Raw genomic sequence first — 21,991 nt, 5'->3', positions numbered from 1 at the left:
ACAAGCGGACGGGTTTGTAGATGACTGCGAGCGAACCTCGTGGTCCACAATATAGCCCTTCATCACCACGTTTCTTATCCAAAACACATACCACTTTGATCTGTATATAACGAGATCTCGAACTAAACGGCTTTGAAACAGCGAAAGCTCTCTTCGTGTCAAACTTCGATCATAAGTCAATAAATAGACCACGATCATGCATCATAGACTCGTTGGCAATAGACAAGCAGGCTCTGTAACTCGGGAGTCTTGCGTAGACCCATTCCTATACCCCGGCCAAGTTGTATATATCCAATCCATCCTTTCCAAGAGGGAATTCAGTCTATAACAACCCCGCCATAACCCTCGTAAGCGCCTCATCCTCCGCCTCAAACGCCCCCAGTGCATCACTAAGCGCGCCCTGCGAGGGCAACTCGTTCCCAACCCCATCACCAGTCACAGCCGCAGACCCAGCCCCGTCCTCCGTGCCGAGGGTCGGATCAATCCTTGGATCGAAGTATAGCCCGCCCGCCATCTCAAAGAAACTGGTTAGATCCTCGCAGCTGTTTTCGTCAACCCAGGTTGATGTCTGTGGGGAGGTGATGGGCCAGAGCGCGTGGCTATGCGAGGCTGAGGGCTGGGGCGTGAGGATGTTGGAATTGGGGTTTGTGAGGCGCTGATGCTGGTGTTGGACATGGCCATGGCCATGGTCTTGGTCTTGACCGTAGAGAGCAGAAGCAGAAGGGGTAACGTGGCTGAGCGAGGGTGTAGCTATACTGCTATTCCTTGTCCTGGACACGGATCCGGGTCCGAGTTCGCTTCCCCCGGGACGAGCTGGCGTCTGCTGATTCCCTGGTGTTTGTTGTTGCTGCAATTTCCTCCCCGGCACATCGAGCCCTAGTCGGATAAGCTTTAGGCTCCGGATGATTTTCTGCAGGCGCCGACTCGTATGCGCCCTGGTGCTCGACCGTCGCACCATATCAACTGCCGCATAGAACTCATTCCTGCAAACTTGGCTGAACCTTGCTGGAGCATGAAGCACCGCGAGAAATAATGCGGCTAGGGCCGAAATCAGGAAATAATTGAACGGCTCTGGCCGCTGGAAGTAGATATCCGAGACGCGGGAGAAGTAGTCGAGCATGTGGACGGTTGACTTTGCGGTTTCAACGGCGACCAGTGCGCCAGGTGCGTTTGTTTCTATGCTCTCTGTGGACAGGAGGTTTTGGCGGTAGACGAGGATGCGGAGTTGGTTTGCTTGCAAGGCCAAGAGGACCTGGAGCATAGTGGTGTTGGAGCGGCCAGCTGAGTCGTGGTCTGCACTCTCATTGTTTGTCCCGGGGGTAGTGGGAGGATCCGGATCAAAGCGGAGTTCTCGCGGGATTGACTGGATCCATTGTTGGACTTGGAAGTCTAGGTATGAGCAGTAATCCGACGTTGCGGCTTTGGGTCTGCTGCGCCAGCCCATGACAAGGCCCCAGATCTTAGTGCTCAGACGCGCATAGTTGATCATGCAGGTTAGATATGGGGTTGCGGCGCCGGGCTCAGGCAGGTTTGTGTCCATGTCTGAGTCTTGAATTGCAAAAGGGAGACCGGTTCCAAAAGACCATTTGCGGTCGAGGACGTAGATGCACCAGAACAGGCGGCTAGCGAAGTTCCACTGGAGGTCGCCGGGAAAGACGCCGCCGGTTCGGAGCCAGGTTTCTTGTCTGTGGAGACCAAGTTGCATAGATCCTCGGACGGCCATACCAATAATGCGCCAGGAGATAACTTCGTCATCTCGGTAGGAGTGGAAGATGGACTGTCAGTTCATGTTAGCACTTCTAACGACCTTCGTGAGATGAGAACATACCAGCAAAGTCAAGATAAGCAGTTCCTTCATGTCAACTTCGGGGATCTTCACACGCGTTGCAAACCGGTCCTCGACGCTATCAGCCAGAACCGCAGCCCGCTCACTCCGGCCATGGGATTCAGCCAACAAGGCCGTGGCCAGCAGTATCTTCAGCACCTCGACATCCCTGGCAAAGAACCAATCTTGATCCGTCATCCCAGGCGGCGTTGGTCCCATCCCGTTCCCATCTTTATAGTAATCATTTACATAGCTCCGTACGCTATCAAGGTCGATACATGGGTACATGACACCCACATTGTTCTCGTAGACCGTCACCAACCGCAGGGCTTCTTCCTTCCCCAAGCATCCGAGCGGATCATTAGAAATCGCCTCAACATCCGACACTGCGGCCGGACTAGGCGCAGACGTTGACTCCGACTCCTCAACATCGCTCTCATCCGCCCCGGCCGCGGCCACAGGCTTCTGTCGCGGGATGATTCCAAACTCCGCACTCGTCGGTCCCACGTAGTCCGGGGAAACCGGTCGGTTCATGATCCGCTGCAGCCCAGCGCTAACAGACGACGATGAAACGGAAGGAATGTTGCTAGCACTGGGCGTAGCGGACGCGGATTCGAGCTCGCGCATGCGCGCGGACATGGCCCGCATCTCGCGGTGCAGGGCCTCGATCTGCTGGTCGACTGTCCTAAACCTGTTCGAGAGCCTAGCATCAGGAAAAGTTAGCTTGCGACAACTCAGACCCCGTACCACTCGATCTTGAACAAGTTGACTCACCCGTCATTGCGGCTCTCGCCCGTCGGAGAAGCGGGGGTATTAGTCGAGGCGTGGCTGCTAGGGGTGTAGATGCATTGGGCGTTCTGGCGGACGCATCGCGAGCAGACCGGTTTGCCGTCGCATTTTAATTTTCGGCGCTTGCATTCGTTACTTTGGCCATTAACAACGAAACGAGGAAGAGTAGTATTTAGGAACGTACCAGGCCAGCTGGGTGTACTTGGCTCGTTTTCTGCTCCGAGGCGGTTCCGAGGGGCTCGACCTCTTGGATGAGCTCTCCATTGTGCGAGAGGAAGCGAGCCAAGACGATCCTGACTATCAGATGCTACTCCACCTGTTAAGCCTTAGAGTATTTGAGATCTCATCATGCCGGAAGAGTTTGCCGCAGCTGGTGTTCGGAAGGTTGTAGATGGAAGAGAAAAGAGGTCGGATTGGGTTCCGAGGCAGCTGGGAGTGCGGAATTAAGGACGGAGTTATGCGGTCATAGTTATGCACATAAGGTACATTATTTGGAAACGCAGCTATATACATTATATCGTTATCATACATTAAATCTAGTTTTTCAACTCTTAGAGCTGGGCAATCCGGCAACACTCCGATTTGCCGACGACTCTTGACGCCTCATTCTTCGATGAGGGCACATCCAAAGATGGGTTGGCCGTGAAGAAGTCGGCCGGTCGGATCATGAGCTGGAAGATTTCCACGGGCCTAATCTGTTGTTAGCATTTGCAGAGTTTATAGAGCTTGAAGAGGAAATGCTTACATGACAGGCCAGTCCTCGATACGAGGATTGTGCGTAATGCCAAAAGTACTCCAGACGACCACATCAGTATCGGCCACGTTGTCGCCACGCTTGACGGCATCTGACACACCATCCACTTCGTCCTGACTCTGGAGCGTGTAGCGACCACCGGCATAGAGTTCGCCGTCCTGGTGCTTGGTTACCCAAACGTGGTGCTGTGCGAATTGCGCTCGCCGGGCCTGGATGGACTGAGGGTCTGCCAGCAGTTTTTGGGTGGCCAGCGGAATGAACTTGTATCCAACGGGCTTCTGGCTGATGGGGTTGATCTTGTGGGGGTTGACCATCTTGACTGTGCGGTTCAAGTCAGGCGCAGCGTCAAAGTAGCACGCCCTCTCTACTGTCTCGGTGTTGACCTTGTAGAAGTTGCCGTTAGGGTTGGTGGCTTCGTTCATGGGAACTGGGCGGGATTCTTCAACCTGAACCGAGTTCTTGGCCCCATCGATGGCTGGATCAATACGCACACAGAAGATGTGCTGGTGGTTCTGGGCCAGGACACCTCCGCTAACCACGTTACCGTACTCGCTGACCTTTCCGGCATCGATGTTGACGACGTTTAAGATACCCGTCGCACGCGCCTCCACCGTGATACCGGCGGACTGGTCGAACTTGTAGGCGAAGATGTACTCGTAGTTTGCAAGGGTGATAATAAACTGGACAACCAGCTCACGGTGGCGGGTCACCACAGCGCGGCCTGTCCTCCAGTTGGAGTGTTTCCAGCCAATGCCGTTATCCTGCTCGTGCAGACAAATGGCATTGGGTAGCTTCTGGGCAGTTCCATCCGCGCCTGTGATGACAGCATCAAAGTACTTGATGACTCCGAGACAGTCGCAGCCGATGGACAGGTTGTTAGCCATGTTTCCACCACCACCATCGCCAAAGTCGAAAGCCTGCTTACGATGGTACGGAGGGCGAGGGTCGGCATATGGAACGGTCTAACCATCAAAAGTCAGCTATTTCTTTTTATCTTATCAGAATAACTCACCATTTCGCTAATACTCAAGCGGTGCATGACACTGCGGCCATCATACCACACGTCGTGGATAGTGGCACCCTCACGAGGGTTGAAAGCAACACGGAAACGCCACTTTTGCCATTCGACCAGTGACTCGTTGGTAATGCGGAACGAAGGGCCCTCAGGCTGGATCACGTTGAGTGGCTTGAGGTCCTTACGAGTGCCTTCGGGGAGCAGTTCAGGCACGTAGTCTGACGCCTTACAATGTCCGATGATGTCGCGCTTGAAAGTCTGTTCCCTCAATCCATCACCCTTGCCACCCGTGGCCGGACGGTCAATTCGGATGATCTCTTGTGTATGGGCGTCCATGACGGGAATGAGCGGGAGAGGGTAGGAGTAGAAGTTGGCATCGGCGTTCTTCTTCGTCGCATCCTGGGCGAAGCACAGTCCTTGGAAGAACCGTCTATTCGGCTCGGCAAGGTCAAGACCACCATAGGGCCAGGGCTCAATAACAACCTCAAAGCCTTCTGGTAGGTCGAACTCGGCGAGGGCTTCTTTGAACAGTGGTGAGGCGAAGCAACGTTCTACTAGCGTGTCGAACTCGCTCCTACAAGGTTGTTAGCGAACATCACAGAACCAAAGCAGGCAGGTGCATCAACGTACAGTGTTAGAGCTGCATGGTGCTGCTTTCCAACAATAGTATGCTTGACACTCTTCGATGCAACAACATCTACCACAGTCTCCTCGTATGAGGGGACACGGTCCGCTCCAATAACATCATACTGGCAAAGAGCCAGGCGAGGGGGACGAGGTGACGTCGGGCTCAGGCGGCCGGCATGTTCAAGGGCAAGAAACTCGAGGAGCTGGCCTTTCGGAGGCTCTTGAAGAAAGATCTCTCGGAAATCAATGACAGTGTTGGGGTGCTGGGCAACGACGATGTCGCGGGCAAGGTTGATCTCCTCCTCGGAGAGAATGGCGAGGGGATGAGGAGCCATGGTAGTAATTGTGAGGATGGTTGATTGAACAACTTCTTTGATGAGGGGAAGCAGTCGTTTTGTATCTGAGACTGAGAGGCGTAAATTATGCGACCTCGGAATGCTCGGAAACTGCGGAATCTTCCGACCTCCGCACAAACAACGTGAGAGGAGTCGGCTGGACCTGCTGGATGCGGTATAGAGCTCGGGTCCAGGTCATGCCATGTCCTTAGCAGTGCTGATAAGTTGATAATGATAAGTGATACCTGCTTCTCCGATAGAGGGTTTTGCGGGGTATGGCTGGACAAGGGCAACTTGAAGCAATGTTAAGTTGAATATCACGTAAATTCTATTGGCATAAATAAAGATAGGAGGGAATTTAATGTATGATTCATCTTGCTGCTGTACCGCGTTGTTGATTGAATATTTCAACAGTAGGTACGACTGCTCCGGAGGCACCTACTACCGAGTACTCTGTCACCTCCAATCCTGCCTTTATTTATTTCTGACAGGTGGAAGTCATTTTCCCCAATGCCAATCACAGCACAACTATCTATCAATTGACAGTCTAGGCCAATATGAAAGAGCATAAAGTGACCCCCGAACTGTACAACAATGCGGATTCTTTCGTGTCATGGTGTCACTGGAAAGGCGTGGTTGAGCGAATCGAGTCGCAGCCTCGGTCGGCCCGTTGTTGGTGGTGATGACGGCATCCGCAGTCTAGCCAGATTCTTTCAAGGAACCGCGTGCAGAGCTGGGGAAGCTATTGGTCGCGTCAAGATGGACTTATCTGAGGAATCCAAGGATTGAGCCCAACAAAAGGCTGCTTAGAAATACCTGTCAGCCAGCGAGTCAGCCTAGTTGCGATTGCAAGCTTATCGCCGGCTCAGAGCTCCCTCAACCTTCTCCCCAAAACTCCCCGGCAGCGAAACCATCAACAGATGGGCACTTCCGCCAGCTTTTCGACTCTCTGAACAGTTCAAATCCGCCATGGCCGCAAGCCGCGATTTCGAGGCCGAGCCTGTCCTCGAAGCTGCCTCTCATGATGAGCAGACGCCTCTGCTCGGACGCGACTCCGGCGAGTCAACATCACCGGCTCCCCCGGTTTCCGTGTCGTTCAGACGAGGCCTGGTAATTTGCCTCGCCATGGGAGCATTGATATTCATCCAGGGTATGTACACTCAAGATTTCATCGAAATGCGACCAGGAACTGATTTTTGCCAGCCATGAACATGACGATGATGACTACGGCACAGTCGGAGATCGCGACGGATCTCAATGCCTTTGAGGAGACCACTTGGTTCAATTCGGCTTTCATGGTACCTCAGCCACCTTCGCAGTAATGTCTTTGAATTCTGACGGTTCTTAAAGATCGCTGCGTCGAGTGTGACTCCTGTAGCAGGGCGCCTGGCTCAGATCTTCACGCCTCGCAATTATGTTCTCTTCTCATGCGTCTTGCTGGCCATTGGTCTGTTCATTACTGCTGCAGCGCCGTCGCTAGCCATCTTCCTCCTAGGTCGAGCTATTAGCGGTACCGGCGCCGGTGGTCTTATGGTCACTGGTATCATTCTGACCCTAGATCTGGTGAACCAGAAGCGACGAGGCGTATTTATTGGCATAGTCAACTTTGGAATGACTATCGGGGTATCTCTGGGAGCAGTTCTCTCCGGGTTGATAGTGCCAAAACTTGGATGGGTAAGCTCTCCTTATCCTGTGAAATGAAGTCGGCTCTAACTTTCGTCCTTCAGCGCATTATTTTCTGGGTGCAGGCGCCCACGGGCTTGGTGCTGGGCTCTATCTTGTTCATCGCCATTCCGTCCCATCCGCAATCTGAATATGAATCCGGGACCACAAAGACTGCTGTTTTACTACAGAGGCTGAAAAGCATTGATTACGCTGGGGGTTTGACCTTGGTAAGTCTCGGATGCACGTCTTGGTTGGTATATCTCACTAACACGATTCAGGCAATCTCAATTTTCCTTCTGCTATTTAGCCTTGCTTCTCCGAGGATTCCCATTACGCCAATCATGCTCTCCTTTGTCTTCTTTGCTGCATTCTGGATCATTGAATCAAGGTTTGCAGCTGAACCTATTGTTCCGACCGAGGTTCTCAAGGCGAGAGGCGTCTCGCTCACATGTCTGGCTGCACTGTTAGCCATGACGGCTCGTTGGGCAGTCTTATTCTACACTCCAGTATATGCAATGGTGGTTCGGAGCTGGTCTCCAGCAACTGCAGGGTTGATTTTGACGCCCACCAACGCGGGCTTCGGCTTTGGAGGATTACTAGTTGGTTGGCTACATATTCGTCATGGAGAGAGTTACTACTGGTGTGTTGCCACTTATACAGTCGTAAAGCAATCGCTAACAGCCGCCACAGGTCAAACGTCATCGTCTATTTCTGCTTCGCTTTGGCGAACCTCCTGCTCTTTGCGCTATCCACCCAAACTTCTCACACGGCCGCTTACATCATCGCCATGTTCGTCGACGGCTTCGCCATTGGCGCATCAATGAACTACACGTTCGCGCATATTTTGTACCTCACCAAACCAGAAGTTCACTATATCGTGACCGCACTGGTTGGCATGTCGCGCGGCTTCGCGGGCAGTTTCGGCTCAGCCATGGGCGGCGGGTTCTTCCAGCGTGAGCTCAAGGCCGGCCTGCAAGACGGGTTCGCAAGACACGGCCTGTCCAATAGGGAGGGGCTGATCCATAGGCTCCTCGGTAGCCCTGCGCTTGTTGGGACGCTGAGCGGTGCAGAGAGGGAGGTTGCTATGCAGAGCTACGAGCACGCCATCAAGATGCTCCTTCTCGGTGGCTTTGCGATCATGCTTGTTGCCTCGGTTGCTCAAGCTGGGACGGGTTGGAAGGCGCCCGAGGCGCCGCCATTTGAGGAGGATCATCCTGCGGAGGAGGAAAACTTGCATAGGGATTAGGGCGTTCGCTTCTCGTTGAAGGGCGTTATATATACAGCAACATAGATTTCTCGGTTAATCGCCTACAGAATGGATTTGAGTACACCTGCTTCGTCTCGCCTCCTGCCTCCGCACCGGACATGTCTTCAACTCGCAGTCAGCCCAGCGTCCCAACCACGAGCAACGAATCAAGCAAGCAAAAATCGAACCGTCCATAGGATGATTGGACAAAAAGCAAAAAGGAATCGACAGGACAGAGATTCGAACTCTGGACCCCGAAGGGATTAGATTTCTAATCTAACGCCTTAACCGCTCGGCCATCCTGCCGGATTGTTGAAGTTGGTCAATTTATTTGACACTATGGGGCTGCGGTAAATCTCAAATATCACATGGCTATCGCCCCATAGCAGCTGCGACCACGAGTGATCTACAAGTTGTTCGCTGTACATTGGCAAATAGAATGTGCCTCGATCTACGAAGGCAAATATACCAGCCAATATAAAGGATTCCATGGCGAGAGTATAGTTATGGCTGCAGTTGTGAAAGCTTCAACGCTCAAGCTTGAAACAGCGCTAAATCCATACCTACAAAACTCCACAGCTCCATTCGTCCCCGGTGCGCGGAACCTTTCCGAGTCCAGACTGGTGCCGTCACTGCCGTGCGAAAGCGATAAAAATCCAGTATGGATGGATGGAGCGCTGAGCATATCGACTTCAAGGAGGATGTCATACCAAGGACAGATGATCTATTATCTCTAAGTATGGGATGGAGGCGGAGTGTGCATTTCCTTGCCAGGATTGTCTGTTGAGTTTCTGGGTCTCTATTACTGCTACCATTTTTCATAGTTCCCTTGAAGTGACCTGCTATAGCTAGTATCTACACGCAAACTGCAATGAATTCGGCTCACTGGCTTAGATGTTCTTTCAAAACAGTTCATCAATCAAGACGACAAGAACTTCTTCCAGACGTTGTAGTAGATGTACTCGAAGCCTTATGTTTCAGGCCGCAACTTGCTGCCCAGTCACATGACTAGGCTCAAAGATACGCCGATCACTCTTTGAGAGGTCTGGAGTCCTACCAAGCTCAACACACTCGTTGCGAACCGACTCTCGTTGATCTCTTACTATTATCAAAGCACCACAAACGGTCAGTCATAAGTCGAAAGCAAAATGCCGCGCGCCGTCAAAGGTACCGATACCGCCATGACCGTCCACCATCACCCTAACAGCTAGACAGGAATTCTGATCGAATGCGACCCCTCAGTGAAAGCCATTATCCTGAAGTACGACGAAGAGCGCCACGACTATATAGTTGAGGACTTGGACGATGATCGTCATCTAGTCATCAAGGAGAGCCAGTTGCAGAACCTGAAGATGCGGTTGGGAAGGGTACGAAAGGACCGATTTGTCGCTGCCGGGTGGCATTTGCATTTGCTAACAAGGGTTGCTCACTAGGAACTCGATGAAAAGGTCATGCAGCCTGAAGAAGATGAGTCGGAGTAAATCGATCGCATACGTTTATTCGAGCTTGGATGTCTTCGCTTGAATTCGGAACCTTCGCTTTGGCCGACTACTCTCCTCATGTGCTACCGATGGGCGACTAATAACACTCGGAATGTGATGGGGAAACGGGCTCTGGGCACTAGATGGTGCAACTCGCAGAAAGTGTGTCTCTGTATGGGTCTCCTCTTCTGGCCCAGATCCGGCTGGAAATAGCTAGAGCTACCCCGGGTCTATACTGCGGCCAGACACGCGTAGCATGGACACTTGTCGGGAGCTAGATGCTGAGTCGTGCCAGTTCATCTCTGCTGTTTCTGCAATAGACCAGTCTAGATGTTTCTGCTGCTGCGCTAGTAGGCGCCATTACCTGCCAATTCTTGTTTCTAAAGCTTGGTACTCAACCGAAACCTGCTTGCCCAGAAGTCATCCATGATTTTCGATGGTTGGTATCGATTCCAGACGTCATCACAATGATCATATGATCCCAGACTTCTATACAGATCGGCCGTGGTGGCTTCATTGTGGTCACGTGATTATCGAAGGACCCAGAATTGTCGAGAGGTCACGAGAAGCCTCAAATCAGATTTATCCTGTCGATTCGTGAAACATCAACGGCCATCTAGAAACATCTCATGGTGACTACTCGACTGCCGTCAGAAGACATAAAAGGCACCTGAAGCCCTCAACTACCTCGACCATCATCAAGCAAAGCAAGCAATCATACAAGCAACTACTCAAGCAACCAATCAACCACCCCACAACAACTACCACCTCTACCACCTCTCTCTCAAACAAACAACACCATCACAATGTCTCTCTTCCGCACTGTTCCTTCTGGCGGAGACTTCTCCCCTCTCTTCCGTCTCCTAGACGACTACGACAGCCACCGCTCCTCCCGCAGCCAGCAGGCCTCCCTGCAGTCGTTCGCCCCTCGCTTCGACGTCCGCGAGTCCAAGGACGCCTACCACCTCGACGGCGAACTCCCCGGCATCCCCCAGAGCAACATCGACATCGAGTTCACCGACCCGCAGACCCTCGTGATCAAGGGCCGCTCCGAGCGCGAGTACCACTCCTCCAGCGACGACAAGGACAAGTCCCCCGAGCGCGCTGCTGAGGGCCAGGGCCAGGCCGAGGGCGAATCCAGCGAGGTCGCCAAGTCCGGCGAGAAGCAGGTCTCCAGGGAAAAGGCCGCCAACAAGCCCCGCTTCTGGGTCTCCGAGCGCTCCGTCGGCGAGTTCCAGCGCACCTTTACCTTCCCTACTCGCGTCGCTCAGGATGATGTCAAGGCTAGCCTGAAGGACGGCATCCTCTCTGTTGTTGTCCCCAAGGCTGCTGCTCCCACTGCGAAGAAGATCACCATCCAGTAAGATGGTGCGGCACAGCAACACAAGCCGGCGCTGGCCAACGACCATCGAGTGATGGATTGATATGAGGTTACGATTGATCTTTCTGCGATATTTCGAATTCGTTTCTTTTCTCGAGTTTCCGACTTGTTCGATTCGCCACGTTTTGACTTCGATGAATACGGGTTCGCTTAGCACGAGCAGTGGTGTCGGTGTTTTCTGCTTCTTACTTGTTCTCTCTGTTTTTACTGAGTTACTAAAAGCTGGACGTTCCTTAATGCTGTACTTTAGTGCAAGTTGAATCAATCCAGTCCTTTTCTATATCACCTTCTACTTCCTCACATTGTAAGCTTTAGTTATCAGCTGTAGATTAGCAAGGGTCTTAGCAGAGCACGGTAGTAGGATAGAAATAAGGCTTGTGAGATGTAACCAGATCGGCAGCCGGCGAGATGCCCCACGCGGTCTTGGCTTGGTCTCTCGCCACCGAGTAAAGCCAATAGAGCATGAGGTTACAACTTACAAGTACTCCGTAGTGGCTGCGTGCATCTCGCGAGAATTGTCTTGACTAGACCCACAAATATTTGTTTATATAACCAACATTAGGTCCAATTTCTCATCAATTGGCAGGATGGCCGAGCGGTTAAGGCGTTAGATTAGAAATCTAATCCCTTCGGGGTCCAGAGTTCGAATCTCTGTCCTGTCGAATTCCTTTTTTTTGTTGCTTGAACACCTAGCATTAACTAATTGCTTTGCTTGCGAGGTTCGGAAAGCTCAATTGGCGCTTTAAAATACGTGGTTGGTGGACGTGGTTGGCTATATACACGGTGTAAGGGAACGTGGGTGGCATCGAACAAGCTTAGAGCTTCTCAAATGTTGGCTTCCGCTTCTGGATGCCAGATAGTAAGGCTGACTGTACGTCGCTAGTTTGCAGAGCGGCGCTGTTCCATATTGTTGTGTATCGGAGGCCTGCAGCAACATGTTAGTTTGCACTGAGCCCTTGATGGGGGGCGGCTCTTCCTCAGTAGACAAGCGCTTCGGGGAGAAGACTGAGACTGGCACTCACCATCCTGCACGGTATGATCCCTCGACCAGTTCAACAGTTCCTTTGTTCCTTGCACGGCAATTGGACTCTTACTCGCCATGAGCGTGGCAAGCTCAAGAGCTCCCTTGACAGCCTCCTCCTTCGTCTCGAAGACACGACTCACAAACCCAACCCGCAGCGCTTCCTCGGCGCCAAACAACCTCGCCGTCAGCGCAACATCCTTGACCCATCCGAAGTTCCCCACGATCTTGGGCAACCGACTGAGGGTGCCCACATCCGCCGCAAGCCCAATATCCACCTCCTTAACGGCAAATCGGGTGTCCTTCGCACAGTAGCGCACATCCGCGGCGGATGAGAGGTCGATCGCCAGGCCCAGCGAGAAGCCGTGCATAGCAACGACGACGGGCTTCTCGCATTTCTCAATCGCGGTTATGCAGTCCTGGAAGCCACCGATTTCGCGGCGCAGATGCACGGCTTTGCGGGCTGGGTCTGTGGTCTTCGAGTCTGAGGCGAGGAGGCCCTGGCTGGCGGCTTTTACGTCGAGGCCTGCTGTGAATGCCTTCTCGCCTGCGCCGGAGATGATTATTGAGCGGACGGCGGGGTCTGTCGAGAGTTGGTTGAAGAGGTGGCCGAGCTCGATCCACATGCTATGGATTACATGGGTGTTAGCTGGGTTCCTGGTTTGGGCTCTGTAGTTGTAGCTCGGGGTGGCTTGTGTTTGGACCTACGCCTCGAAGAACGCATTTAGCTGGTTCGGCCGGTTGATCTCGACATGTGCGACATGTTCTTGAGGGAATGTGATGTTGAAGTATTTAGGTGTGTAGTTAGCGGCCATGGTGTGCGTGGTCTGTTTGTTATGCCTGTTGTTGTTGTATTTCTTGGGTCTAAAGAATGATACCGCGCGATATATATTCAGGCAGCCGGGGGTAAGCAGAGCAACCTCGGCTAGGGTGCGAAGTGGAGAGATGCTTGAAGGTGCTGGCCGCAGGCAAGTCCGAGGATGGGAGACGACAAGGTCGAGTAGGAAACCAGCAAGTCCTGCACAAGAACGAGCTGCAATCGTATACCAGAGTTAAAGTCCATGGAGTTGACACCTGGCGGATGCGGAGACGGTTTTCCATGCGGGGAGCTGAAGCTGCTCGGTCATCGGCTTCACGTGCCTCGGCTCAATATGGGTGTTCCATATCGCTTGCATAGATGCAAACCACAAGCTATAGCCATATCCAAGCCAGTTGTAAAGGAGTGGAATGAATTAGGGGAGGACTAGTTTCAATACGTATTATAGGTTTCGAACATTTGACCCTGGGATAGGCCTGGCTACGTAGTCCCTGAGCTGCAAGAGCTCCGAACTATTAAGAGATGCGCAACAAATAGCAGGACACATGATCCATAGTTGCAGTCTCAAGGCCTGAAATAAAACTAAAAACAGACATACCTAAGCCAATACTTAGAGCAAGGGACAAAAAAGAACGAAAAAAGAGAATCGACAGGACAGAGATTCGAACTCTGGACCCCGAAGGGATTAGATTTCTAATCTAACGCCTTAACCGCTCGGCCATCCTGCCAGATGCTTGTAATTAGCAGCAAAAGTATGCTTTATAATTCAAAATGAAAAACAGTACCCCATCGCTTCTTTAATTACCAGCGTCGAGAAGCGCTATCGCAATCGTGTGAAGAACATGACACTCGAGGACGGGAACTATCATTTCTGACTTTGACCACGCGAGCATCTCCACTTTCATTGACATCCAGAGTTCCAGACTATATGTCAGATTTCTTACGCAACAACTCCTCAACCACAATATAGCCCAAACCCACGCCGAGCCTACTGGAGGTAACCCAAAAACGCAAGCAACAAGCAAGAAGCGGTTCCTTCCCTTGGCCCGGCGTGATTGCTTTCCCCGACCTTTGCCCTTGCAAGCATGTTCCCCAGATTGCACAATTAACCGGCGTGGGAACAGGGGTGCTTCCCCCGGCCACCCTCCTCGCCTCCCCAGGAGTATGCACGCACGGGCAAACGCATATTGGACGCGGTTTCTGATAGGTGGAGATTGGTGGTTTCAATGGGTTCAAATTTCGGACGATCTTCTTCACCTGGATACATTCGACGCGGGGAATCGACACATCCTGCATGACGCAGGAGGCAGTGCGTTCCCCGTACCTTGAGACTACGGACTCCGGAGTATGGTGTCGTGCTTGAGTTTCTGCAGAGAGGTCTGTGCGAGCGCCTCACCCTTTTCTCTCCGCCGTCTACCTATCCTTCTGGATACTGATATCCTGCTGTTGTAGGTTGACAGGTAACTGCTCCTGAGAGCACAGGTCACAACTTCTTAGCGGACTGAGGCATACCGGTGTGCAAAAGGGAGGTCCAAACGAAACCAATACGAAACCACACGGGAGGACTCGCCACAAGGCTGAATATGGCATTGGCGAGATTAGCCAAGATCACGACAGACGTCATGAAACAGAATTCCGCTGGGCCGAGTTTCACGCCCCCTCTGCCGCAGCCGGAGTTGATGTGGGGATCGGGTCAATGTTGACACTGACAGCCTGACAGGTGAACCCTGTGTCGGGGGTTCAAACGCCGAGACAGCCAACATGTTCCACGTATAGGACATTCTGCCGCTGCAGAAATGGCGATGGTGCCTGGCTTGGCCTGGGGTAGATGGATGTATGAGATCCGTGGGTATATAAAGAGGCATGCGTTCGGATTGAATTCGTACCTCCATCCATCAGAACCACAGCACATCAAGTTTTCCAAGTCCAAGAACAGCAATTCACTCTCAAAATGAAGTCCATTGCCTTGACCTCTCTCTCCCTTCTCCCCGCTGCGCTGGCGCAGACAATCTACCTAGCCGGAGACTCCACCATGGCATCCAGCACCCCTGGTAAGTGCAGCCCCCAGCATCCAAAAAGACAGCATACCAACAACCGCAGGATGGGGCGACTACATCGCCGACAGCGTCTCGATCCCAATCTCCAACAAGGCGATCGGCGGCCGCAGCGCGCGCTCCTACACGCGCGAAGGCCGGTTCCAGGCGATCGCCGACGTCCTGCAATCAGGCGACTACGTCGTGATCGAGTTCGGGCACAACGACGGCGGGTCGCTGTCCACCGACAACGGACGAACCGACTGCCCCGGCAGCGGCGACGAGACCTGCGAGACGGTGTACAACGGCGTGGCGGAGACGGTGCTCACGTTCCCCGCGTACATCGAGGACGCCGCGACCCTGTTCGTGAGCAAGGGCGCGAACGTCCTGATTTCCAGCCAGACGCCGAATAATCCCTGGGAGGGCGGGTCGTTCGCGTACACGCCGAACCGGTTCGTTGGGTATGCGGAGTTGGCGGCTGAGAGGGCGGGCGTTGAGTATGTGGATCATGGGGCTTATACGGCTGCTATCTTTGAGGAGCTGGGTTATGATACGGTTACCTCGTTCTATCCGAATGACCATACCCATACTAATGGTGCGGGATCGAGTGTTGTTGCTGATGCGTTCCTTAAGGCTGTTGTTTGCAGTGGGGTTGCGTTGAATGATGTTTTGACGACGACTGATTTTGATGGTGAATGTTTGTAATGATTTGATGGGTATTGTGGCTATGTACCGAGATGATTATATTGAAATAATGTTGTACCCATGAAGATGAGTTCTATATACAGGAAGACATAATGTGATAGAGGCGATAAGGACGCCTTTGGACCCTGATAGTTCATTGTGTCCGTGTATGCATGTTGGTGGCATAACTCGTTTCATCGTAGCTGCAGAATCCAGTCCTGCAGGCGCCGAATGGGGCAGTCATTTCGCTTCTTCAAAGATTGCTCTGACAACACCGCGTTTTCCAACTCGGTTATAGTATTGAATTAGGGTTGGATGCGTCTTCTCTGAGAGGGGCCCTGAGCCCCGGACGATTTCTCTCAAAACTGGCCAGAGTGCGCAGTCATCGATCGCTATTGTGCTCCCACCGAGGTAATGTTGACCGGTTAGAGCTTCTTCCCATGGGGATAGTGCATCACAAACTACCTCTTCGCTGCCTCCGTGATGCTCCCGCCATTTCACAAGTAGGTCATCGATTTCGGGTAACTTGTCGCCACCGCGCAACACCTCTACGCCTGCTCGTGCTGAGTCAGGGGGACGCTGCGCCAGATAGCCCAATATCGCCTGATCACCAGCAATTTTCGTACCGTCAGAGTCGATAAACAAGGGCAGCCCCGTCTCGCCCTGTGCCCCAATGACATCAAGTGGCACGAGGTCGTATCTGATACTGTTTTCGCCTAAGCCAAGCTGAACCCGCAGGTTGGCTACCTCGTCCTCGCATAGAACCAGTTCCGTAGTAGTGGCTGTGACAAAATTGACCACATCAAAGCCTTTGCCATAAACAGCCTCCCAATCAAAGTCAGTGGTCCTGTTCTCTTCCCCAAAAGCACGCACCAGCTGCTCGGTTTCTTCACTGTTGCCATGGACCACGGGGTGCGGTTCGTCCTGGCTTTTGGACACAGCACCTTGACCCCATATCGTATCGCCAGTCGGGTCTAAGAAGGTACCGATTTGTCTGAAAGTAAGCGAAACTCTTTGGCCTCCGAAGGCGCGCTCCTCCATCGACTTCTCGGACTCCTGACGCTTATCGGGCTTGATGCCATGTAGCCAGCGAGAATTCGTCTTCTCGCCTAGCACAAAAAGCGACTCGTGCGGCATCGGCACACGTTGTGTGAGCCTGCCGTTGCCTTCTGCATTTTCAGAGCCCTTCCGACGGAGCACCATGACTCGCTGGGCGCCAAGGCTGACATTGCAAATGGATGAGCCACGGACAATGTCAAGCGTTTTATCCGAATGTTCTGAGATTCGATCTTGTCCGTCACGATAGAGTTGGATAAGGACATGGTTCAGGGGGTGACCAAGGATACGTTCCACAATAGCGCGAACCTGGTCTACCGTCGAAGTAAAAGGCTGAAGCGGAGGCGACTCATCTGCAGGATGACGGTAAATTGGTATGAATCCGCGTGGCGAATGTTTTCCCTGGACGGCAACGAGACGAGGCACCTGCCCGGACATATGGTACATCTTCTGCCAAGCAACTTCGTTGCGAATGAGTTCAAAGGCATTCTCTGGCAGATCCAACTCATACACAATGCGGGAGTCACCCTCTCCGATCACATCACCGGGGCGACAGATATTCATAGCGGGCTTCGACTTCCTCACTCGGCGTTGTTCTGCCCGCGCAGGATCGCGCTGGTTTTGATCAGGTCGTTTGCGGCGCATACTTCGCGCCGGACTTTCTGCCAACCCTGGCTTGTGGGATTGTGCATCTCGCTTAACTTGATATGAGCGTATTCGTCCACGAGTTAGTTCAGCCAGCTCCTTAAGATGACCATGGTCGTCGTCTGACATTTCGGCCAGGATATCCTCTAGTCTCTGACGTCTCAAAGGTGGCTCGGGACTATCCGGCGTGCGGTTCAAGGCGTCGTTGGGCTTCACGTCCAGTTCTTTTAAATCCCCTTCAATGCCAACCGGGCGTAACGGTCGTGCCAGTCGGGGCTCGCGTGCAATTTGATCGGTTTCGTCCCTGTCCAGCTGTTCTAGTAGCTCCTCCGAGGTAATGCCGTTTGCTCCCAATACATCAGCCATGCGCCGCATAGTCTCCTCGTGACGAGAGAAATTCCGATAGCCCAAACAGTCCTCTATCAGATACAGAGAAAAACCGTGACGGACGGCGTCAAGTGCAGTAGCGTGTACTGAGGCGTTAGATAAAGACCCGCAGAGATAGATTTCCGTCACAAAACGAGTGCGCAATGAGAGAACAAGCGCCGGAGACAGGGCCGAGTACTCTGATTTCTCTATCAGGATATCCGACTCGGTATCGATAGCGGCGAGTAGCGGGGCGGGGAATTGAGTTCCAGCAGTTTGAGGAAGACAGCAGCGGGGAGGGTCGGTCGAAAGAAAAGCCTCTTCGTGGACTGCGCCGTTCAACTCAAGATGAGTTTGCTTTTTGACTTCATCCTCGGCGCGGTTGATAACGACCAGGTCCTGGCCGTCAGCGCTGCGCAGCGATTGTCGTGACTCATAATACGAGCGGCCCCAGACGACATAACCCGTCCGACGGAAAGCGCTCGCAAGCTGTGGAAGGATCTCTATGACCTCCGCCGCGTTTGGCACATGGAGAGCGCCATTTGAGCGAACGAAGTCGTTCTGAAAGTCGAGAAGAAGGAGGGCTTGTCCACGTGTCGGCAGGTTCCCGAACGCGGAAAGAAAATCCATCTTAGCTGCTCATGGCCACAGAAGGGAAGCGCAGAAGTAGAAGGATATAAGTAGAGGATGAGCAGGAAAGCTTCTCACAGACTAAAGCTTTTAAATGAGGAGGATAGAAGCTACCGGAAAAAGGTTGCGAAGGAGACAACCTTAGCCAAGGCTGCAAGAGAAACTTTCGAGATTGGCGCTGGTGGCAGATCCTGCGGCACACATGACAGATTGTGACACATGCTTTTGGAGCGTACGGTACTTTGAAGCGTACTTCGGCCTTGATCGTGATATGCAGCGCGCCTTAAGAGGACTTGTTGAATCGACACTTGGGCGCCTGGAAGCTCAGGCAGAAACGTGGGGTCCCGCAACTGGAGAGCTTCCTAGCACAATTGTCTAGACTTTTGACACTCCAGAAATGCGGAGCGATCACAGAGAAGAATCATGGGAGGGTAGAACCTAGACGGTTAGACTAGCCCTCCGATAAAGTCCATTATTGAGGTTCCCTGGGTCATGGTCAAAGGCCGCGGAAGTAGAGGACGACTCCGAGACGGCGGACCGACATCGGGGCAGATCGGCGGCCTTCAGAGCGGCCACCGGGGAGCACGAGCTCGACTCCGGGTCATGTGCAATTTGCCTCAAGCACCACCACCTTATAAGCTCTCGCTGCCCGGCCCCTTGTCTGTCTCTTTTTCTTCCTCCTATCATCCTTCCACATTTTCAATCCTCCGCAATCCCTCCAATCTCCCCTCCTCCCCCTCAATTCCTCACATCTCACACAATGGCTTCCCGTGGTCTCCCTCGTGCCCTCCGTGCGGCCCGCGTTGCTGCCCCCCGATCTGTCATCTCCGCCGCCCTCCCCCGGCCTTCTCTCGCTAAGATCGCTGCCAATGCCGTCCCCCGCGTGGCTGCTCCCGTCGTCCCCGTCCGTGGTGTCAAGACCATGACCTTCGCCGACTCCCAAGAGACCGTCTACGAGCGTGCCGACTGGCCCCGCGAGAAGCTCCAGGAATACTTCAAGAACGACACCCTTGCCCTCATTGGTTACGGTTCTCAGGGTCACGGTCAGGGTCTGAACCTGCGTGACCAGGGTCTCAACGTTATTGTCGGTGTCCGCAAGGATGGTGCTTCTTGGAAGGAGGCCATCCAGGACGGCTGGGTTCCCGGCAAGAACCTGTTCGACGTTACCGAGGCTGTCCAGAAGGGTACCATCGTCATGAACCTCCTCTCCGATGCCGCCCAGTCCGAGACCTGGCCCACTCTTAAGCCCCTCATCACCAAGGGCAAGACCCTCTACTTCTCCCACGGTTTCTCCCCCGTCTTCAAGGAGAAGACCAAGGTCGACGTCCCCACTGACGTTGATGTCATCCTCGTCGCCCCCAAGGGTTCCGGCCGTACCGTCCGCACTCTCTTCCGTGAGGGCCGTGGTATCAACTCTTCCATTGCCGTCTTCCAGGACGTCACTGGCAACGCCAAGGAGAAGGCTATTGCCATGGGTGTTGCCGTCGGTTCCGGTTACCTTTACGAGACCACCTTCGAGAAGGAGGTCTACTCTGACCTCTACGGTGAGCGTGGCTGCCTGATGGGCGGTATCCACGGTATGTTCCTTGCTCAGTACGAGGTTCTCCGCGAGCGCGGCCACAGCCCCTCTGAGGCTTTCAACGAGACTGTCGAGGAGGCCACCCAGTCTCTCTACCCTCTGATCGGTTCCAACGGTATGGACTGGATGTACGCCGCCTGCTCTACCACCGCCCGCCGTGGTGCCATCGACTGGTCCAGCCGCTTCAAGGACAACCTCAAGCCCCTCTTCAACGAGCTCTACGACAGCGTCCGTGACGGCACCGAAACCCAGCGCTCTCTCGACTACAACTCACAGAAGGACTACCGTGAGAAGTACGAGAAGGAGATGCAGGAGATCCGCGATCTCGAGATCTGGCGCGCCGGTAAGGCCGTCCGCTCTCTTCGCCCCGAGAACCAGAAATAATTTCCTTGATGCATAAACCTGGGTTGGGAAAAGTTACGAATGTACCATGACTTGATTTTTCTGTTATTATAATAATACCAATATGAGCATTGGCTGGTTTCCATTTCACTCATCTTCGCCTTCCCCTTTCTCTCTTCGTAAAACTGCAAGCCCCAGTATCTTTGAAAAGACTCGTGACTCACATCCAGCCCCTGGGATGGTTCACCTCCAACAACCTCCAACTCCGCATCCACCCCGCCAAATTACTTCCAACTCGTCCCCTGTCACAAGAAAACCTCACCACCACACCGGAATAAATTCAAAATGGCCCCTCAACTCCCAACTCCGACATCCATCCAAGAAGCCCATGCCTTGATAACGCCCTACATCCACCGCACCCCACTCCTCACAAACCGCACGCTCAATGCCATCGCCTCAACCCCGCAATCGCCCGACGCACTCCTCGGAACACCCTACGAAGGCTCGACCCCGGCAAACCCCAAGATAAACTTCTTCTTCAAATGCGAGAACTTCCAGCGCATCGGCGCGTTCAAGGCCCGCGGCGCATTCCACGCGCTGCTGAGGCTGATCGAGCGCGTCGGCGAGGAGGAGGTGCGGAGAAGGGGCGTTGTCACGCATAGTTCTGGTATGGAGTTTCCAATTCCACCTACTTATTACAACTGCGTCTAGAACGAGTATGTACTGATACTGAGTGTGCCTGTTGCACAGGAAACCACGCACAAGCCCTGGCCCTCGCCTCGTCCACGCTCAAAATCCCCGCGTACATCGTCATGCCGAAGATCAGCACGCCCTCGAAAATCGCAGGGACACGGAGCCACGGCGCCGAAGTGCTATTCAGCGGATCGACGAGCGTCGAGCGCGAAGCTGTCGTCGTGGATGTGCAAAAGCGCACGGGTGCGATCCTCATCCCGCCGTACGACGACTTCGACATCATTTGCGGGCAGGGGACAACGGGTCTCGAAATGCACGCGCAGTATCTTGATGCTGTGCGCGAGACGCCTGCGCTGAGTGTACATAGCTCTAGCTCTTCTGGCAGAGAAGGACTCGATGCAGTGATCACGCCCATTGGAGGCGGAGGGTTAAATTCTGGCGTTGCGACGTTCTTCTCGGATAAAGCGACTAGAGTGTTTGGCGCGGAGCCGAGTTTTGAAGGCGCGGACGATTGTCGGCGGGGCCTTGATGCTGGGAAACGGGTTGAGAGCGTTAAGACGTTGACGATTGCGGATGGACTGCGGACGCCCGTGGGTGTGCTGAACTGGGAGGTTATTTCGGACAGGAGTAAAGTGGCCGGTGTATTTTCTGTTACGGAGGAACAGATCAAGGGTGCTATGAGGCTTGTTTTGGAGCGGATGAAGGTGGTTGTTGAGCCGAGTGCTGTTGTGGGGTTGGCGGTTTGCTTGTATAATGAGGAGTTTCGACGGCTTGTTGAACGGGAGGCGCCTGGGGGCTGGGATTTAGGGATTGTGTTTAGTGGCGGGAATACAACGCTTGAGGCGATTGGGAAGCTGTTTGGGTGAGGAGGCCGGCAAAGAGTATGGTTTGGACATATAGACACCCTAGCCATGTACATAGGGCATCTGCAGTAAATAGAGCTCAGGCAATATACTGTCCATCCAACTTCTTGTGTAGTTTGTTCCCTAGTGCTGCAGAGCCCCAGA

At 53.4% G+C, this 21,991-nt stretch overlaps 10 protein-coding genes across 10 annotated transcripts; 6 read left to right on the top strand and 4 right to left on the bottom strand.

Moving 5' to 3' along the window:
• Positions 1-322: 322 nt before the first annotated feature.
• On the bottom strand, positions 323-2,878 carry DSM5745_09242 (transcription factor domain-containing protein; the record flags this gene model as incomplete). The annotated part of the gene is made up of 4 exons (XM_026751258.1): positions 323-1,777; positions 1,829-2,528; positions 2,600-2,749; positions 2,799-2,878. 4 exons carry the CDS (start codon positions 2,876-2,878, stop codon positions 323-325), a joined length of 2,385 nt encoding a protein of 794 aa, XP_026600344.1.
• Positions 2,879-3,165: 287 nt separating this feature from the next.
• On the bottom strand, positions 3,166-5,345 carry DSM5745_09241 (putative copper amine oxidase; the record flags this gene model as incomplete). The annotated part of the gene is made up of 4 exons (XM_026751257.1): positions 3,166-3,304; positions 3,360-4,330; positions 4,381-4,957; positions 5,014-5,345. 4 exons carry the CDS (start codon positions 5,343-5,345, stop codon positions 3,166-3,168), a joined length of 2,019 nt encoding a protein of 672 aa, XP_026600343.1.
• A 969-nt stretch (positions 5,346-6,314) lies between these two features.
• Positions 6,315-8,256, top strand: DSM5745_09240 (putative MFS multidrug transporter; the record flags this gene model as incomplete). Its single annotated transcript, XM_026751256.1, has 6 exons — positions 6,315-6,495; positions 6,549-6,643; positions 6,696-7,019; positions 7,073-7,237; positions 7,289-7,650; positions 7,701-8,256. 6 exons carry the CDS (start codon positions 6,315-6,317, stop codon positions 8,254-8,256), a joined length of 1,683 nt encoding a protein of 560 aa, XP_026600342.1.
• Positions 8,257-9,404: 1,148 nt separating this feature from the next.
• tfb5 (TFIIH complex subunit TFB5) lies at positions 9,405-9,737 on the top strand (the record flags this gene model as incomplete). The annotated part of the gene is made up of 3 exons (XM_026751255.1): positions 9,405-9,423; positions 9,472-9,623; positions 9,690-9,737. The coding sequence occupies 3 exons, from the start codon at positions 9,405-9,407 to the stop codon at positions 9,735-9,737; spliced, it is 219 nt and encodes a 72-aa protein (XP_026600341.1).
• An 806-nt stretch (positions 9,738-10,543) lies between these two features.
• DSM5745_09238 (Hsp20/alpha crystallin family protein) lies at positions 10,544-11,101 on the top strand (the record flags this gene model as incomplete). Its single annotated transcript, XM_026751254.1, has 1 exon — positions 10,544-11,101. One exon carries the CDS (start codon positions 10,544-10,546, stop codon positions 11,099-11,101), a length of 558 nt encoding a protein of 185 aa, XP_026600340.1.
• Positions 11,102-11,933: 832 nt separating this feature from the next.
• Positions 11,934-12,954, bottom strand: DSM5745_09237 (enoyl-CoA hydratase/isomerase family protein; the record flags this gene model as incomplete). Its single annotated transcript, XM_026751253.1, has 3 exons — positions 11,934-12,043; positions 12,141-12,766; positions 12,848-12,954. The coding sequence occupies 3 exons, from the start codon at positions 12,952-12,954 to the stop codon at positions 11,934-11,936; spliced, it is 843 nt and encodes a 280-aa protein (XP_026600339.1).
• Positions 12,955-14,907: 1,953 nt separating this feature from the next.
• On the top strand, positions 14,908-15,694 carry DSM5745_09236 (rhamnogalacturonan acetylesterase RgaE; the record flags this gene model as incomplete). The annotated part of the gene is made up of 2 exons (XM_026751252.1): positions 14,908-15,007; positions 15,057-15,694. 2 exons carry the CDS (start codon positions 14,908-14,910, stop codon positions 15,692-15,694), a joined length of 738 nt encoding a protein of 245 aa, XP_026600338.1.
• A 219-nt stretch (positions 15,695-15,913) lies between these two features.
• DSM5745_09235 (isochorismatase family protein family) lies at positions 15,914-18,370 on the bottom strand (the record flags this gene model as incomplete). Its single annotated transcript, XM_026751251.1, has 1 exon — positions 15,914-18,370. The coding sequence occupies one exon, from the start codon at positions 18,368-18,370 to the stop codon at positions 15,914-15,916; it is 2,457 nt and encodes an 818-aa protein (XP_026600337.1).
• A 760-nt stretch (positions 18,371-19,130) lies between these two features.
• On the top strand, positions 19,131-20,333 carry DSM5745_09234 (Ketol-acid reductoisomerase; the record flags this gene model as incomplete). Its single annotated transcript, XM_026751250.1, has 1 exon — positions 19,131-20,333. The coding sequence occupies one exon, from the start codon at positions 19,131-19,133 to the stop codon at positions 20,331-20,333; it is 1,203 nt and encodes a 400-aa protein (XP_026600336.1).
• Positions 20,334-20,636: 303 nt separating this feature from the next.
• On the top strand, positions 20,637-21,850 carry DSM5745_09233 (threonine/serine dehydratase; the record flags this gene model as incomplete). The annotated part of the gene is made up of 2 exons (XM_026751249.1): positions 20,637-20,958; positions 21,042-21,850. 2 exons carry the CDS (start codon positions 20,637-20,639, stop codon positions 21,848-21,850), a joined length of 1,131 nt encoding a protein of 376 aa, XP_026600335.1.
• Positions 21,851-21,991: the final 141 nt, after the last annotated feature.

Source organism: Aspergillus mulundensis (assembly GCF_003369625.1).
Source record: "Aspergillus mulundensis strain DSM 5745 chromosome Unknown scaffold_11, whole genome shotgun sequence".
NCBI classification, from domain to species: domain Eukaryota; kingdom Fungi; phylum Ascomycota; class Eurotiomycetes; order Eurotiales; family Aspergillaceae; genus Aspergillus; species Aspergillus mulundensis.
This window is presented reverse-complemented; position numbering and strand designations above follow the sequence as displayed.